This window comes from Leuresthes tenuis, unplaced genomic scaffold (genome assembly GCF_036924035.1).
Source record: "Leuresthes tenuis unplaced genomic scaffold, fLeuTen1.0.hap1 SCAF_24, whole genome shotgun sequence".
In the NCBI taxonomy this organism is placed as follows: domain Eukaryota; kingdom Metazoa; phylum Chordata; class Actinopteri; order Atheriniformes; family Atherinopsidae; genus Leuresthes; species Leuresthes tenuis.
The window spans coordinates 19,030,614-19,048,563 of record NW_027325378.1 but is presented as its reverse complement, the minus strand read 5'-3'; the positions used below and the strand labels follow the sequence as shown (position 1 = coordinate 19,048,563).

Below are 17,950 nucleotides of genomic sequence, written 5' to 3'. Positions count from 1 at the left end.
CATTCTTAAATCAACCCAGATTATTGGATTTTCTAATTTCATGCTCAGAGAGAAGCAACCAACAACGCGAAACTGCCTCCACAATGAACCATGTGGCCGTTGAGGTCTCAGAAAATTACAACAAAGACAAACAGGTCTTCCTTCTGCCATGAGACATGGGTGTGAACTGGAATTAACCACACTGGTTAAAGTCAGGGATACTAATTATTCTTGGACTGTCTGTGGGGAGTAAAGGTGATTTAGGCAGCTTTTTCTCCAAATTACATTTCACATCACTCCACGAATGTCATTGCTCACAGTTAGCACAGAAAAAAGGTCCATTTAGCCAGGAAAAAAGGAGCCCAATTACATGTATACACAATTATTACTCTCATGGGAAATTGAAATTTTCTTTCAAATGATAAGATTAATTCCTAATTATGGCTGCACACATACTCGTGCACACTCGCACAAGGCCTCACACGGTTAATCTTCTTTGGTAATAAGCCACCATGCACCAAAACTGTGCGGAGAGGAAGTGGACAGAAAGTGACGGAGGGAATCCGTGTCACAGTGGACCCGGTGAACCGGGGGGCCGCCTGGAAGTGATGGTGTGCTGCCGCCACCTGCTGGCTTGTCGGAGCATCATCGCAGAGGTATTTTTTCAAAAACTAGACCCTGAATGTGTCTCAGTGCTTCGGGTCTGAAAAGAAGGCCTGTGAGAAACTAGGGGGCTGATGCAGGAACTTCTCCCCATGTTTTTAAAGCATTAACAACACAAATAAAATACAGATTTGATGGAATACGTCTCAGTTGTTGCCTTCACGCTCTCTTCTGTGTTCTGTTGCTATGCTGAATGCTAACAGGCTGTTATCAGAGCATCTCTCCTCACCAACACTGAAGCATTGTGAGACAGAAGATCTCTGGGCACAGGGATCCAAACATTGCAGCCGTTAGTTCTCTTTTTGTAGTTGTTTTGAGTTCCTTTGTAGTCTCTTTGCACCTCCTTGTTGATAATGTTGCCCCTTTTTGTGACCACTTCATGTCTCTGCACTTGATTTCCACATTGCATTTCTCTGTAACTGTTTTCTTTGTGTGTCTGTGTCTCATCGAAGTCATTTTGCATCTCTTTGTTGATCATTTTTTTTGCTCGCTTTACCCATTAGTGTGGTTGATTAAAGTCCCCTCGATTAGTTTTCACATGCGTCTCAGAGGGAGTGTTTATTTTGTTCCTCCGTCTTTGTTGCCGCTTCGCATAATTTACTAGTTGGTTTGTATTTCTTTGTTGGCATTTTTACATGTTGCAGCGTTTTTTTCCCAGTACACAGCTTTAGTAAACCTTCCAAATATTGCATTGTTAGTCCAACATCCGCTCAAACGTTGTGTTAATGGAGTGACAACATCATTTTTACAAAAGAAGAAAGACAACTCCTTGGTTACACTTCTCTAGTCTGATTTTATTCTGTGGTAAACCTTGGTCTCGTACACGTCTAACTCGCTGGTGCAGTGACAGACAGCTACTCGGTACAGCAGTGCCTACAGCACGGTTATTATTATATCCATGTTTACAAGCAAAAATAAACAACGTTAAAAAGATAAATATTACTTTTCAGTGGAAAGCACAGCACGCAGTTCTTATGACTTGCAGCAGTGGAACTATGTTGCATCAGTTTTATATAAATATGCTGAACCTCACACTCATGCAAGGCAGACATACACACTCTTTACTGCAGATACAGTTTCTACTCTGCCCTTGTGCAGCTCTGCAATCAGAGCATGTCTTCGCAACTTGAGACAGAGAAAGTGCAATTTAAAAACAACAAACACGAAAACATCCAGGACAACGAGGGAACACAGATGCATGGCAGCACAGCTGTGTGTGTGTTTCATTACAGGAGTGACTTCAGGGGGAAGGTTACAGTTCATGAGTCATAATTTCAGGACAGAACAGTGAGGAGTGACACTGAGGATAAGGACAGCAAATCAACACGGTTATGTTGCCTAACAGTTAGGGCTGCTCGCTGCAGCTCTTTTAGAACACACGGGCTGACGCCTCACACACAGACTGGAGTTTGCAGGACACCTTCACATGGCTACCGAAGCGTCCGACTCTTTGGGTCGGGTGTGTATGACGTGCTCCAGCTGTCCCGAGTCAGACACGTCGTAGCTCGTCTTGTACTTGGCCAAGATCTTCATCAGAGGACGAAGCTTCAGCCACCACTGCTCTTTGGGGATCCTGTGACTGCAGACAGACAAAGAAACACGGTAGACATGATGGAAGCGTTTTTAAAGGCAACACTGTTCTCCCTGTCCTGAGTAAACTGATCCCTGGGCGCCCCTTTTGGATCAGTTGCTGTGGTACGTACATAAAGTCAGTCTCCTCCCTCAGCTGCACAACAGGTTGGAAGACCAGAGCCCTGGCGCGCATCCCCAGCAGACAGCAGGAGTCCTCTGTGTTGGCAAACACTCGGCCTGCAGGAAACGTCGTAGCATTCAGAGGTGGAAAAGCAGGAAGGCACTTCCAATTGCAAACAATGAAGACAGGCTTAACATTATGTAGTGCCAGTGGGGGTGGCGAGTGTGTAAAGAGTGGTGATGTTCATGTTCACTAGCTAGATGATGACACAGAACATAGAATCATGACAAAGAATCATAACTAGTACTAAGAAGCAACTAAAGCAACCTAAAGCACCGAAGACAAACAAGAAAATGTGGGGCAAAGCAGCAAAAATAAAGGTTTTATCCAGCCAGCTCGTGACTGTATCTTTCCACACATTAAGCTGGTTTTAGTACTGTGTGGAGGCTGCTGATAAATGTGTAAGATAAGGCTGTACCCCACATGGACCGGGACAGGGTGAGTGCTTCGATAGGATATATGGCACAAAATGACACACAGGGACATGGAGCTACATAGAAACATGGTCATGGAGCCAGCAGAAAAAAAAAAGAAAAGATTTACCTTCATCTTATGTCATCCATATGTAAGGGAAACAAGACAGATAAAAAAGAAAGGAGTTTTAACTTTAATTGAGGCCTTTCTCATCAATCATCACTCACAGCTGTTAAAATCATTAAATTTCTTCTCACTAAACTGTTACATTGACGAGTGTAAATGATCAGCAATTAACATCCTCAGAGAGGAGAAAAAATGTCACACAGAGTGACTCCATGACAGATCTGCCTCATCACAACGGCCACGTCTCTGCAGGGAGGGAGGATCCACTACGGCACCACAGCTCAGTGGGAACACCAACCATACCTCGTCTGAACGTCTCCTCCAGCTTCTGGGAAAGCCACTGCATCGCCTTGGCTGAGATCTTGGTCCCGAAGTTCCGGTCGAACGGGGATGGCGCTCCTCCCTTTCAAAAGAACGGGGAGCCAAAGCTTTGTGTCATATTTCAACAGGCATTCTTGATGTGGTTGGTTGTTATCTTTAAAACCCTTTCAGATCTTCTTCATATCTTCCATTACTTAAAGTTTCATGTGTCCAGCTTTCTGAACTTAAGACACACAGAAAGAAAATCTAACCTAGACCACGCATATAAGCTGGGTATATGTTTTGAACACAAATATAGGTCATTTGTTTGTTAAATCTTCCCCAGTCGGGAGAGTTTGTTGACACTGCTAACTTCCAGATTTGTTTGAAATGAGAAACCGGCGTGCAGTACCTGCTGCATGTGTCCCAGGACATTCTTCCTGCAGTCAAACACTCCCTTCCCCTCCTCTGTGTACAGCTGATAAATGAAGTCTGTTGTGTAGTTCTCGTTGCTGTTCTCGTTCCTGCACACACGTACGTTACATAAGGCGTCACTGGGGGCACATTTACAACACGTTTTGCTGTTCAGGCTCGTGTTTTACGGACGTAATCACGAGTGCGGCTCTGCAAAATGTCAGCTGTTGAACTGTTGACATCACAGAATCTGTTTACTATATAAGAACAAGCGGCTTAAGGTAACTACTGACGGCTGGAAAAATGTCATTCTCACCAGGAGATTGCAGCTCTGGCATTTTCTCACCTGAGGACCAGTCCTCTTTGAATGCTGGTCTTCATTTTCTCTGTCAGATGTTCAACATTAGCCTGCGAGGAAGAAATGGTGTGTGAGTGAGAACAGCTAACCAGCAGGTGGCACTAACTGACCTGTAGGGTCTGAGTCTGCATTAATTCACACTGATCAGCAAGGTGACGGGAAAAACTCTGATTATCTGGTTAGACTGGCATCTGTCAGTGGGTGGGATGTGTTAGCACGAGGAACAAAGTTTCTCAAAGCTTATGTGCTGGAAGCAGAAAAAGGGAACGTGTATGGATTGGATAGACGTTAGCTGGCCTGGTCTGATGAATCCCATTTTTGTGTGAACTTGCGGGTAAGACACAACACGAAGATGCACTATGGGTGTGGGCTGTGTGCTGCTTTGTTCAACGTCCACCGGGGACACCTTTGGTCCTGCCATCAGGTGGATGACACTTTGCTTCATGCCACCTCCATTAACATTACTGCTGAGAAAGGACACCTCTTGGAGCAGTATTCCCTGCTGGCAGTGGCCTCTTTAAGCTGGATAACGCACCCTGCCATTGTGCAGAAATGGTTTAAGAATGACTTAAGGAAAGTAAGTTTGAGTTGTTGACTTGGCCACCAGTTCTCCAGACTTCAGTCCAATTAGACTGCGAGATGTGCAAGACAAAAAAGTCCAATCCATGACGGTTTCATATTGCAACTCACAGGACTTAAAAGAGCTGCTTCTGGCCATATGATGCCGGATACCCTGGCAAAGCATCGCTCAAATCGGGTCTATGCCCTCACAAATGGGTGATCCTAATATTCTGGCTGATCAGTGCTTACAGTCTGTCTTTGCGTTACCTGCAGTTCTCTGATGTCAAACGGCTCCTCGTAGATGTAAGCTGCGTCCGCCCCTGCGGCCAGGCCTCCGACGGTAGCCAGGTACCCGCAGTATCCACCCATGGTCTCAATGATGAACACGCGTCTCTTCGTCCCGCTGGCTGACTGCTTGATGCGGTCACAGGTCTAACACATGCACACCAGCCCACAAAGTCAGGAAATGGTAAAACTAGCTCAAGGATTCAGCTCTGTGTATGCAGTACTGTATGTCTTAGTTCCTGTTGAGCACGCTGGCTCAGAGAGTGGTAAGAAAAGCAACCAGCGGGATCACGAGTGTGGTGATAAGCACTCGCACTGTTAGCATAAGATATCCCACATGGGAAAACAACAGCAAATCAGCATGCTGGTCATTTAAAGAGTCACAGATTGAGGCTAAATGCTGCTTTCATGGACTGACTGGAGTTCTGCAAAGGATAAGAGAACACATCAAATGCAAATGTTCTAATTCAAACTCATAGGTGGAGAATCTATCTATCTATCTATCTATCTATCTATCTATCTATCTATCTATCCCCAGCTGGAGTGAATCTTTATTCTGACAGCCCAGTGCTGATAATCCCATGCATATCAGGTGACTGCTGCTCCAGAAACTACAACAGTAGTAAAAGTTGAATCTGTGTAGGGTTAGACTGCAGTTAAGATTGAAGTGCATATTTATTACATAGAGGAAATCTTCATGTTGCACTATATCTGACTATTTAACTTGAACTTTTTTGACCTTTTTGACAAGCATCTTAAGCCGTATCTGTGGCGGTTCGAACTGCCTTACCTCCACGATAGCATTGAGGGCCGTGTCTGCCCCAATACTTAGGTTTGTGCCCGGTACATTGTTACTTATGGTGGCAGGCAGCATACACATCGGGATGCAAAACTCCTCAAAGGTAGCACGAGCCTCATACAGCTGCAGCAGACATTCAAGCGCCTGAAGCGTCGGTGCATAAAAAAAAAAAATAGCGTTAGAGCCACTCGAGAAGGGCCGGCCACTAAGAGAGGGGTGAATCTCTCTCAGCTTGTGGGAGCGTATCCTGACATTCCGGCTTTTTCCGTGTGATAGCCGCTGTGGCTTCCCTTTGGCAGAGAGGAACAGGAGGAGGGGGATGTGAACAGAGTGGAGCAGGAGACAGTGAAGAGGGGAAACTGGGGAGGATGGAAGGAGGAAGGGGAGGACAACTGGAGACAGCACAGAAAGAAGAGAGAGGGAACGACAGACTGGGAGAGACGAGACAAAGATCTGTGTCTGTGTGCCTCAGCAACTCAACGCAGTGACACGGCATGGAGCAACCACATGACGGCTATATGAGCTGCGGGAGGCTTTATGCGCTGCGGGCAAGACAAGCAGCAGTAGCTGCATACACAGCAGGAGGATGAGGAAATAAAGAAGATGATGACGAGGCTAAGGCTCAATCTCACATTTCATGGTGTTTAAATTTGTTTCTCTGATTTTTACATCCAGCGCATGTTAGGCTGGACTCTGTAGATGTATGAACTACACAACATCCGGCTCTTATCTTCAGGTTTTAGAGGTGGGAGGACACACACAGTGAAAGGGGAGAGGCAGGCAGAGCAAACATGGCGGTAACGACGCACCTCAAAGCATGCCACCATGTTGTCACTTGCTTACTCACCTGTTCGGGAAGGGAGGGACGTGACTGTGCAGCTCAGCTTTCACCAGCCGAAACGCAGTGTAAAAGACTGGCTTTTTCTCTGGAAGCAGGTTTGTGGATTTCATGCTTGTCTGCTTGTGTGTGTGTGTGTGTGTGTGTGTGTGTGTGTTGCATCTTTGTGCTGCTGAGGTCATCTAAATCTTGCCGCCAGGCCCCATCACTTACAGTAGTGATGGCGTTCAGAGCCGTGTCAGCGCCAATGCTGAGATCTGTGCCAGGCACATTGTTGGAGACAGTGGCTGGAACCATGACCATGGGCACACAGAACTCGTCATATTTCCCACGAGCCGTTAACAATTCCAGCAGTGACAGGAGGGCCTGCAGGGCAGAGCCAAGGGCTTTAGTAGTGTCTGCAAGGGTGGAACTTTGGCAGGTTGCTTTGCTTGAGAGGTGCTACTTGCCACAAGAAGGGGAAAGGCATAAGTGAAGAGTGCCAAGGGGAGGAGCCGGGTCTATCACAACGGACAGCAGCGAAACAGACAGGTACCACTCCACATTCACCCCCAAAAACACACTCATATATACACAGGAAAACTCCTTTACTTGCATACATCACAGGAAGATTAAAGCTGGTGAGCATCTAAACAGGACTGCGTGAAATGGCTGGAGAAAAAGCAGGTGTTCTCTGTCTTCAATGAGAAACAAAATCGTCACCTCCTCTACAATTCCGTTGGTTCACTTTTTATCTAAATAAGTCGAGGATCCTTTGTCCTCGCGATACAAACCACGTTTCCGGAAAAGTTGGCACGTGCTCTAAGGTGTCACTAAAAAAAAACAAAAAAAACAGTTGTTTCCAGCCTTTACACACTGAGACCTTTTCTCACTGCTCTAATAAAAAACACACGAAAGACTTAGCCTTTGGTGGATGATCCTTTTACACCCAATCCTGACACCCTCACATGACACCATTTAATCTGCTGAATCCTCCAGGATTACTCTGTCTCTCAACAGCGTTTTTGAGCATGTTGCTTGCATCGAATTCCATACGTACGTTTCTTTGTTACTACAAAGGAGCTGGTGAACCTAAGGCCCTGAAAATGATTTCCTTTAGAATTCCATTCGTCACATAAGGCTTCACACAAATAAGAAATGACAGAATTTGGTTGTTGTTGCATTTAAGAAACCACAACCTTCCTTAAAAACGCAGTTTGTACGATTAAAATGAAAAGTGAACCAACTTCATGTTGCATTTCTTTAAACTTTAGCTCTGTTGTCCCTGTGTGAGGCGGAGGATTGACTCCGAGCCATGGTTATATGCACATGAACCATACTGTGCTGGCATGAAATGAGGTCGGACTGATGGAGAACATTAACGCTCCACTGTTAACTGTGATGTGCAGCACATGTCTATCTGACATTATGTGTAAAGCAGAATGTTTGAATGATAACAATGTCGGTTAAGTCATGAATATCAGTCATTAAGGAGCTCATAAGCTTGGAGACAAAAATCTAAGAGAAAAGCATCATCAGCTAAACTGAAGCTAACACAGTCAAAGGGCATTTAAACATACCTCAAATCCACCAATAACCAGCAGTGCATTTATATTGTGCTTTCGCATCTGCTCAGCAATTTTATCAACATGTTTTGCAGGAAGTGTTCTAGGGAGGAGAAATAAAAACATCATGGGCATATTTACAGAATCAAACAGCTGTGAATGTGTTCAGTGAAGCATAACTCAGCAGCAGTAAGCTAAGCTCCATCATTTTTATCACACACTTTGACCAATATTAATCCCCAAAACAAAGCAAACAAAAAAAGGCTCAGTAGATTACACTTTTACCTTTTGGTTCCCAACAGGGAGCCACCCTGTCCCGTCCATCCTCCAACATCACCCCATTTAATCTCCTTAATCTGGAAGGAGACACAAACATTCTTACTTATCTCATGTAGCTATAACTAACTGTTGGTTTTCTAACAATCGGACATTTTTTTTACAGAAAGTGACGGGAGTATCGTCTCCAGTTGAAAACAAGGAAACCAGAGAATGCTATCGCTGAGTCACACAGGCCCATTTCTCCCTCTGGAATGATCCTCTTATGGTCAGCTGTTATCTGGTCAGAGCTCACACGTAATATTCAACTAACCGGCGACACCAGAGAGGCTCATTTGCTATGTGCTGTCCTCATAATGAGACAACTCATTCCTGTGTACTGGAGCATTTTTTTCAGGTTTCTCACTGAAACAACCAGCAGAAGGAAAGTGGAACCGGTTCAACCAGAAATGGAACAAAGAAGTAGGTTAAACTCAGGTTACACACTGAAGCAGGTTTATCACTGCCAGACAACACAGGCATTTGCCTTCATCCAAAACCCAGTCTCCCTCTGTTTTCTGGTGAGGAGAGGAGGTGAGAATCATTCAAAACCATTCCAGCTGTGCTTTACTGTCTGCTCCGGCCATATTCAACTCATTTCTGTTGCCATCTATTGGTTCATCATGGTACTGCACCCACTGAGGCTGAGCACAGCAGCAAAGGGAGTCAGTGTGGGAAATGGGTTTACATTAATCTGTGCAGATTATCCCCTGGGTTTCCCTGATTATTCTTCAGTGGGGACGCTAGCAGTGATTGTACACCGTCTGACTCATCGAGTTAAGTTAATTATCTCTGCGTTATTGATAAGAAAAAAGCAAGTCGTGCACAGAATATGTTTATTAAGCTTCCTGGGTCTACCGGCGCCACAGTGCTCACCTGTCCTTTGTAGAATCCTTCAAAACCATCGTTAACGGCAAACATTTTGTGGCCCTCAGAGATTCCCACCCTGACGGCCGAACGGACAGCTGCATTCATGCCCGCAGCGGGGGCGCCGACGTTCAGCACCGCCACATTGAAGTTGCTCTGTGGGTTTAAAATACACAGTTACACATGCACTGCAAGCAAATCTGACATCAATGTGGCAGTTTAATCTTTCTAATTGCAGCTTAACTAATCTCACTAAATAAGTAGCACACTGTGCCTTGGGAGGACAGTTGTCTTGGCCTACAGAGGGAATCGATACATGTCTTCTGGTGTTCTCTCAGCGGCATGCTGGGCTTATAGAGGCCATCATTACGAATGCAGGGGGAGCCAAACCCTGAGGCGAGCGCCACAGCATGGAGTCTGCCACGCTGCCTCAACACCTCAATAACCATCAGTCTGAAGGAGCCCCTGGCAGGGTTGAACAAGTCATCTCTCAGCGGGGGAGTCGGGTGTCATCTGATATCACTGCACAGCAGACCAGGACTAATCCACCTCAACTACCCTGACTGCATTTATAGGTTTTCAGCAAGCCGGTGAAAGAAGCTAAATATTTCTAACGAATCAGCTGGCATTATAGGCTCACATTAGAGTCTGGCCAACCCACTTTTTAATAGGAATCCTTTATTGATTGGGCCTCAGAATATCTGAAAATAGCAGCGGCAGGGCCCATTAAGTCTGCCGTAGCTGGGTCCATATTTGGAGCTATAACCTCAGGACAGAGAAATAAAATGTTTCATGTGTGAGGGAAGGCCCATTTCACTCGCTGGAAACAACCTGCTTTCCAGGCATGGAGTGCAGGGTGTGTGTGGCCCTCCCTTCTCGCGTGTGTTGGACCTACCGTTGGCAGTTCAGATTCTGGTTTACGATGAGCCAGCAGTTTGTACGTCCTCAAGTTGTTTTCAAAGCTCCTGCAAAACAACCGCCGACAGTTTAGATAAACAGATTGCTCCTCAAACCTTTGGGTTTAAACAGCAAACTAAAACAGGACAGTGCCAGTCCCCTGCAACAGCTGTCCAGAAACATCAAAATGACTGTCCTGTCCTGAGCTTAAGGGAGTTGAATGCTTTGCTGCATGAACTGGTTCGTACCTGCCCCGGAGCTTTACGGCCTCCTCGAAGCGCTTCTGGTCCATAGCCTTCTGGACTTCTTGAGTCTGAGGAAAAAAAAGAAGGATTTTAACAGTTGCTGCTCAATTTATATCCGCTAAATCCAAACAGCTACATGCAAAAAGGGTCATTTTTGAAGCGTCTGTTTGAAGTGTGACGATCGCTGCCTGTTGGACAAACCCTGTTCTGACCTGTAGTGGAACACCAGCGAAATCTTCCCCCTGACATCTATCAAATTCCAAACATGACAGGCAACAAAGCTCATTTGTGCGTTTCTATGGAGATGCCTTACTCTTACATCATCGCTGGCAGACATTGACGGCCATTCCAAAAGCTTCAGATGATCATTAACCTCTAACAATGCTGCTCTCTGGCGCACATTAGTCCCACTCTGAGCCCTGTTTGGCTGTGCTGTGCATCGTCTCTTAAACTCGTTGTCCCCGCTGACTGCCTCTTACTCTCCAGCTTCTGTACTTTTGTGTGAGTGTTTTTTTTTATTTGGACCGATTCCCTGCACTTACCATCTGTACGCACTCCATCAGAGGCAGGCGCACCGACTGGTTCCCGCACAGTGAGACCACACAGGCCGGCGTGTTGGCTGTGGTCTCCAGAAGGGCAAGAACGGCCTCCACGCCCATACGGCTGGCCTGCGTGAGCCGACAAACACACACACAGATAAAAGTGCCTCTGTCCCTCCAGCTCACTCATGTTCACCAACACAATCTTTCCTTTTCATTTCAATCATTTGGATTCTTTTTCTCTTTCTCATTCTGCCACCTTTTGCATTCTTTTGCCTTGGTTTGTAGTTAACATGAAAGGATCTGTGTGTGCATCCCTTCACGAGCTGAGCCATTAATCTGTTAATGTGCTTAACATAAAACCTGAGGCAGGCTCGCCTCAGACACACACACACGCACACACACACAGGCTCTGGGGAACTACTACCACTCCAAACAAAGGTCACAATTTACATACCTGTGAATATAAGGGTTAAGCACATTAAATAAATCAGATATTAACAATCAGATCCTTTCATTAGGGGGCCGCAAGCTACTTGCAACATGTTTCTATCGTGAAATACAAAAATATTGTTAGAAGGTGTGCATCCAACCAATGTCAAATATAGTCGACTAACCCACTTGATGTACCTACCAATATGCGATCGAAGGCAGACGGGGTCCCGCCTCTCTGCACATGCCCCAAGATTGTCACTCGTGTGTCGAAACCCAGGCATTTGACAACAAGCTACGAGGATAAAAGGAAGGGTTTTGCATTTTTACTCTTGCAAGAGTTTCTCCGCAAATGCGATCGCTCACATCGAAACGTGCAAAAACAACGTGAATGCATCTCTGACACACAACTAAACGTAAACTTGCAGCTCTCCGTGTTGACAAAATGTACAAGACGAAAAAGAAAAACAAAAAAAGGACAAGCACACACGTCACACAGTGGATCACAAACGCAATATAAAAGCTGAAGAGAAGGGGAAACAGCAAAGCACAAGCAAGCCATTCTAATTTTTCAGTCATGTTAGCAGAGAGCTTGTAGCCCACAGAGGATCCCAGGCAGAAAGGGCATGAAAGATACGTTTTAAAGGATAAAATGTCCGATGAATTAAAAAAAAACAAAAGAAACTGTTAGTTCGAGGATCTCTCTCAGCAAATTTACAGTGAGTGTAAAAAAAAAACTATGTGTGAAGCAAAATAAAATTTGGTTTGACAAATAAATAAAAAAATTTAGCGAGGAGGTCCTACAGCATGTTAAGAGTACAGTACCGTGAAAGCCGGCTTACCAAACTAGCGAGTGTGCCTGATAGAGCGTTTCAGAAACACAGCAACAGAGTCAAAGCCACACCAGGGCAGCAGTACAGTAGTAGAAGTCATACAGGAGGCTGGGGGCTTGTCACACACAGATCTGTACTTACATTCTTAACATAGTCAGTGGTAATGGCTTTGTTGTTACGATCAATCGCCCCTTCGGCTATAATTATGATATTCAGCCTTTTCATCCCTGCGCGGTTCTAAGGGCGTGGTGGAGAGACAACATGACAGAAAAACTGAGAGTGTGGCTGTGACGTGGGCTTTCAGAAGCACGGGGGCCAGATGATGCTGACAGCCTGGGAGCCCAGGACGGGCTCCGTCACAACAGAAGGCGAGCTGACGCAGCAGCCCGGGCGCGCTCCTAATTCCCCGCCTTTATCGTCGCTTGCCAGCGACATTACTACTGGATAACAACCCTGGCTCGTGAGGCTGGTTTCCATCAGGCGGCTCTCCGTGCTTCTGGCTTCCCCTTTCTTCACACTAAGATACTCACATCCTTGACAAAACTAGAAGTTATTGGTTTCCCATGCCTGTCAATGGCTCCCTCTGCAACTATGATTATGTTCAGCCTTGTGCCCCTGGAACGGGTCTGAATCATAGAACATTGTCATGTTTTCAAAGCAGAAAAACCACAGTGAAACATTCCTCACATCAGTCTGAACTTAATTTCCTCTTTGGAGAAAAACAGCACAGAAGAAGTTAAAGAAAACATTACACATGGTGGACTTTGGTATGGTGTTGGGATTTGAAGTGACGGAACAAATCGGACTGAGTTACCGCGGACAGTTTCTGACACATCTTCTCCTCCCAGCCGTCCTCTGGAGGCATTTCAGGGATCAACACCCAATCTGCCCCGCAAGCCAGCGCGCTCACCAGCGCCAGGTAGCTACGATGACACACAAAACAAAACACTTAGACATCAAACAGATGTGATAATGGTCTCTGTCTCTGCCTTTAGACATGAAGACTTTTGGATCCGCTCCGAGGTTCTTGCATTCTCACCCACAGTGTCTGCCCATGACCTCCAGCACAAATGTCCTCTGGTGGCTGAAAGACAACAAAGTAAAGCTAGCTGAGCACGGGGCAGACAGAGATTTAAGCGTGGCTAAGTCCTCCCTCTCACCTCTGTGCAGTCGTCATAATGGCGTCCACTACCTCGATGATTCTGTGCAAAGCGGAGTCGGTGCCGATCGTCATGTCAGTCCCACAGAAGTCGTTATCGATGGAGCCCACCATCCCCACGATGTGAAGGGCCGAGTACTTCTGAACCGCGTCGGCTTCGATCACTCCTGAAATGTTGAGGAGGTTTGGGGTTAAGCTCGTGTGTTTTCCATTGAATATGAAGGCTTCTCCACACAGCTTGTTGCCATAACATTACAGGACTGGAAACAATGGAAGCCGCTGAGTTAAGGCACAAATCTAAACAGTAATTCACTGCAGGAACTGTTTTTGTGTGCTTAAGATTATTCCCACTATGCCCAGCATGGCACTTAAATGCTGTTATATAAGAATTACTCTCTGTTAATCTGGAAAACAGCACCAGAGTCAAACAGCAGAGGCCAGAGTTGCGTTTCTCCGCTACCTTGCTCGACCAGCTCTCCCAGCAGTCCGCTCCACTCCTCCCTGAAGAGGTTGGCTCCGGTCAGGCTGCCGTCTCCACCGATCACACACAGGTTGGTGATGCCGCGCTGCACCAGGTTGTGAGCAGCCTTCAGGCGCCCCTCGTGGGAGCGGAACTCTTTGCAGCGGGCGCTGCCGATCACGGTCCCACCCTGAGGACAACACAGCACCGAGAGTCACCAAGTGCTGCAAATACATTCATTTTTTTTTTAAACCAAGAACCAACACTCTGTGCTGGGACATCAGGAGAGGATACCTTTAAAAAAAAAACAGCAGCATTATCTTTAATCTCACATGACTTACGCACTGCCTTCTGCAAGATAACTGCGATGAAGGCCTGTTCACATTTGATAGTTTAAAGAACTAAAAACACTTGCATTTTCTTTTTAAAACCGTTTAATCACAAGACCGAATCCCCAGCTGAGAGAGCAACTGTTGAAGTGCTAAAAGAGTATTACTCTTACTCTTAGTAACGTATCAGAGATGGAAATGCTTCTCACGGTAATTACTCACCACTTGTAGCATGCTAGACACACTTTCCCATTTGGCTTCCCTTATGTTCTCCCCACCATCAACCATACCCTGGTATCCCTGATAAAAAAAAAAGGAAGAATAAGCTTCTTAGACGACAAATACCAGAGATTAGCAAACAAACACTTAAAACAACATTAGGCTGGGATGAACTCAGTGTTCTCTGCAAGTGGCCCATCAGGCCAGCATCGCTCTGGATAAAAGGATCATCAACAGTTTAAAGTCAGTCCGTTCGTAGTCTGCGACTTGCAGTCGTGTGCGGGGGCACTTTGCTGCCTGAGCGGGGGGGGGGGGGGGGGGGGGGGGGTTCATGTGAGGCATCTGCTAAAACCTCATTTTGCTTATGTAAGAAGACACCAACACAAACACAGATGTGCTGGGATCGCAGCGGGAGCAAGCAGGGAGCAGCGCTTGCTTCACAAAGCTCATCGAGCATCTGCTGTGTGACTATGAGCATTCCTGCAGGTCGGGATGCTTCTGTTGTGAGTATGCAACTCAAGTCCCATACCTTTATTCGTGTCATACTAAAATCTGGTTAAAACATTAAACAGGAATGATCCGGCTTCACTTTTACATGTCAAAGTTAAACTCAGTTCCCTTAAATCAGTTACAGGGGGCACCGTGTTGGGGTTAGCGCAGCGCCATGATTAGCGCTGTCACCTTCTTGCAAGAACGTGTAGCAATGCATGCATGCGTGGCTTTTTCTGTGGGTGCCCCGGCTTTCTCCCACAGTCATGCATGCGAGGTTAATTAGTGATTCTAAGCAGGACGTGAGTGTGAGCGTGCATGGCTGTCTGACTCTCTGCGTTAGCCCTGGCAACATGTCCCGGGTGCAGGATCAGCCCGGTTCAGCTGGGACAGAACCCAGCGACCCTCTGCAGGAGCCAGCAGCTGTAGTCAGCAGACGACGGGACAGACTGCAGAAAAGTATTTGCATGTATCACATAAACAAATATGAAGGTATAGGCTCACCTCATGAATAAAATAAACTTTTGCACCCACGTATAGCCCCATTCGAACCACAGCACGTACAGCAGCATTCATTCCTGGGGAAAAAAAGTAAATAAATAAAGCAGCTTTTGTGCAAAACAATGCAGTGATGTGCCGGCTAAAAAGTTGTGTGAGACTAGGGTGTTTAATCACAGGCTATCTGTCTGTCTGTGGCTTTTTGTCTCCTTTACCCTGCCATTTTTGGTCAAAAGATTTCCCACGTCTCCTTAAGAGCCACTCAGTTACTCTGCAGTCGGTCCAAGCGATCTCATTAGCTGAGACTCTGAACACCAGCAGCGGGGATAAGAGACACTGCTTCACCCACTGCAGGCCGAGAGGAACTCGGCTGGCTGGAAGAACTTTAAAGCAACAGCTTTCTCAGAGAACGGGTGCACTGTTTGCGGTGTTGTTACTAGTCTTCCTGCCATGTCTTATTCTTTTTAACATATGGAAGCAGCAAAACATCACATTATCATGAGAAAAGAACAGACAGTACTGCCCAGTTTAGCAACCCGTGACCTTTTGTCTTGTTATATAACTGCCTAAATGCACACAGCCTGTTTCAATCACTGAAGCAGAGCAAGGAAAGTAACCTCCGTTTCGCTTGTTGAAAGTTTCCAAGTCCCTCATTCTGCATGACTGACATTTTCGCCGGCCAAGGCCACACAATGGCCTCTGACACTGGCGATCAGCTCCTGTCGAGCATGCAGCAGCCTCGCTGCCGTGCCCCGGGGGCCTTCCCATTGACTTATTCCTGCGTGCTGTATGTTTTCTTCACTGTCCTTTTCAAAGCAGCCCACAAAAAACCCACCAGCAAACAGGTCGGCCACTTTTTAAGGCTTTTTTTTCCACGGTGGACACTATAGACACGTTGAAACATTAGGACTACATCCAATTACGCCTGAATCCTTCATATGTTGCAGTTTATAACAGGTGGTTTTCCCTAATTCAGCAACAGCGTTGTTAAAACTGTGTGTTTAAACCATAGTGTTTTACTAGCTAAATGGCAACAAAACTCCAAAGATTGGAGAAAACTTCTCTGGAAAGTACATACGCTCCTTTTGGGATTCAGCTTTGGCAGGTGTAAATGACTAAAATGAACATCATTGGCATCATGTTAGGAAACTCACTCAGAATTAAGAGCTGAAAACAGTTTTGTATTCATTTGGAATATTTACAGCTGCAGCACTCAATCAAATAACCAGGAGTCAAGTAAAAACCTTCAAACCCTATCTTTTGTGGTATATTTTGTGAATTAAATGAATGATGGAGCATTGGAATAATAAAAAAGAAGAAGAAGCAGGTAATAGTCAATGTGTTTAGTGCGTTACCAAAAAAAAAAATTTAAAAAGCAGCATTTTTTTTATTCGGAGCTGTTAATTCCCACAAAAATGCAGCAGTCTCCGGTGGTACTTGATGTACATTCGCTATTGAGTCACGAGCACATGACCAGGGTTCCTCTGTGACGTACAACCGACCAGAAGAGACGTAGCGGACTGGGTGCCGCTCATCACGTACACAGGATGCAGCATCCCACCGCTGGCCCGTTATCTGCTGCCTATACCTCAGGTCTAATCTCTTTCAATATTTAACCCAATGTTCCTAAGTGTCAACCCTCCTTGTCGGCGGTCTACACTTTGACATGCATCATATCCCTGCACTTCCGTGACACTTACTTCTTCATGAAAATATCAGATAATTAAATGCTGACCTAAGACCGTCTGTCATTAGGTAGATGGAATCGTGTTGACAGGAAAAACCAGGCGCATTTTGACCTTGACATATCTGAACTGATGGCGTGGAGTGTCGACGAGTATGATGATGCAGTTAGCGAGTTAGCGAGAAGTTAGCATGTTAGCTAACTACCCGGCTTCCTGTGTGAATTGAACAGAATGTACAGTAATACAGTTATACTGTACATGTCTCTGCTGCCCTAAGCTGCGGATATATTATGTTCTAAACGGACGTCTCACTGCTTAGCAGACAGCAGCATCACACTACTGAAAACGTGTATTTTCGCCCTCTACGGGCCTGTCCATACAAACACTACGACACATCTCTGACATTCTATCAGTGAACGTGAGTTTACCTTGCGCATCCCCTCCGCTTGTCAGCACCGCGATGGCTTTCCCCGCTCCCGACAGGTTCTCAAAGAATATTTTCTTACTGTCTGTCTGTGCCATTTTCACAGCGGTTCAGTGTTTAGCCAATTCGGTTGAAAAAAAAAGATTCCAAAGGGGGTTTGGAGTGATGTTACTGTGTGTTAAAATGATGAAGGGCAACAGTCTTCGGCCCCCTCTGCTTATGGTATGCCCGCTCTGCTCTCCTTCTCCCTCTTCCGCAGAAAGTCTCTCATTTGCATTGACGGCGCGTGGGCAGTTACTGACATCACATTGGGCCAATCAAATATTCGCACTATGGCCTCAGTCTCGTGTTAAACCAATCAGCAGAAAGATAGTACTTGTGTAGGTGGGTCAATCAGTAGAGGTTCGTGCGTCGTTCTGACTTAGTTCGTTGAGGAGTAGAAGTTTCTTTTTTCTCGAATTTCTAGCAGTATCAGTTCGAAATGATGGATCGCAGCTCACTTTCACAAGCTCAGTTGTTACACAC

At 45.8% G+C, this 17,950-nt stretch overlaps 1 protein-coding gene across 6 annotated transcripts; it reads right to left on the bottom strand.

The window, feature by feature from the left end:
* Positions 1 to 1,415: 1,415 nt before the first annotated feature.
* pfkpa (phosphofructokinase, platelet a) lies at positions 1,416 to 17,693 on the bottom strand. Of its 6 annotated transcripts, XM_072378689.1 has the most exons (23): positions 17,430 to 17,693; positions 15,323 to 15,396; positions 14,333 to 14,410; positions 13,782 to 13,971; positions 13,323 to 13,488; positions 13,202 to 13,246; positions 12,977 to 13,085; positions 12,304 to 12,399; positions 11,532 to 11,624; positions 10,901 to 11,026; positions 10,362 to 10,426; positions 10,112 to 10,181; positions 9,226 to 9,372; positions 8,320 to 8,390; positions 8,050 to 8,137; positions 6,704 to 6,856; positions 5,644 to 5,796; positions 4,836 to 5,000; positions 3,996 to 4,057; positions 3,648 to 3,759; positions 3,239 to 3,338; positions 2,346 to 2,451; positions 1,416 to 2,221 (listed from the first exon to the last, which is right to left on the bottom strand). In XM_072378689.1, exons 1-23 carry the CDS (start codon positions 17,521 to 17,523, stop codon positions 2,065 to 2,067), a joined length of 2,520 nt encoding a protein of 839 aa, XP_072234790.1. In that variant the 5' UTR covers positions 17,524 to 17,693; the 3' UTR covers positions 1,416 to 2,064. The 6 variants fall into 6 exon arrangements, with proteins under 6 accessions (XP_072234790.1, XP_072234788.1, XP_072234787.1 ...); XM_072378687.1 differs by lacking the exons at positions 5,644 to 5,796; positions 12,304 to 12,399 and adding an exon at positions 12,693 to 12,788; XM_072378686.1 differs by lacking the exon at positions 5,644 to 5,796.
* Positions 17,694 to 17,950: the final 257 nt, after the last annotated feature.

Coding starts and splice junctions, on each gene's coding strand:
- pfkpa (XM_072378689.1), bottom strand. CDS start 17,523: ATGGCACAGACAGACAGTAAGAAAATATTCTTTGAGAACCTGTCGGGA. Junction 6,857..8,049: donor TGGTTATTGGTGGATTTGAG/GTATGTTTAAAT, acceptor TCTGCCCTGCAG/GCCCTCCTGTCACTGCTGGA. Junction 3,760..3,995: donor CAAAGAGGACTGGTCCTCAG/GTGAGAAAATGC, acceptor ACGTGTGTGCAG/GAACGAGAACAGCAACGAGA.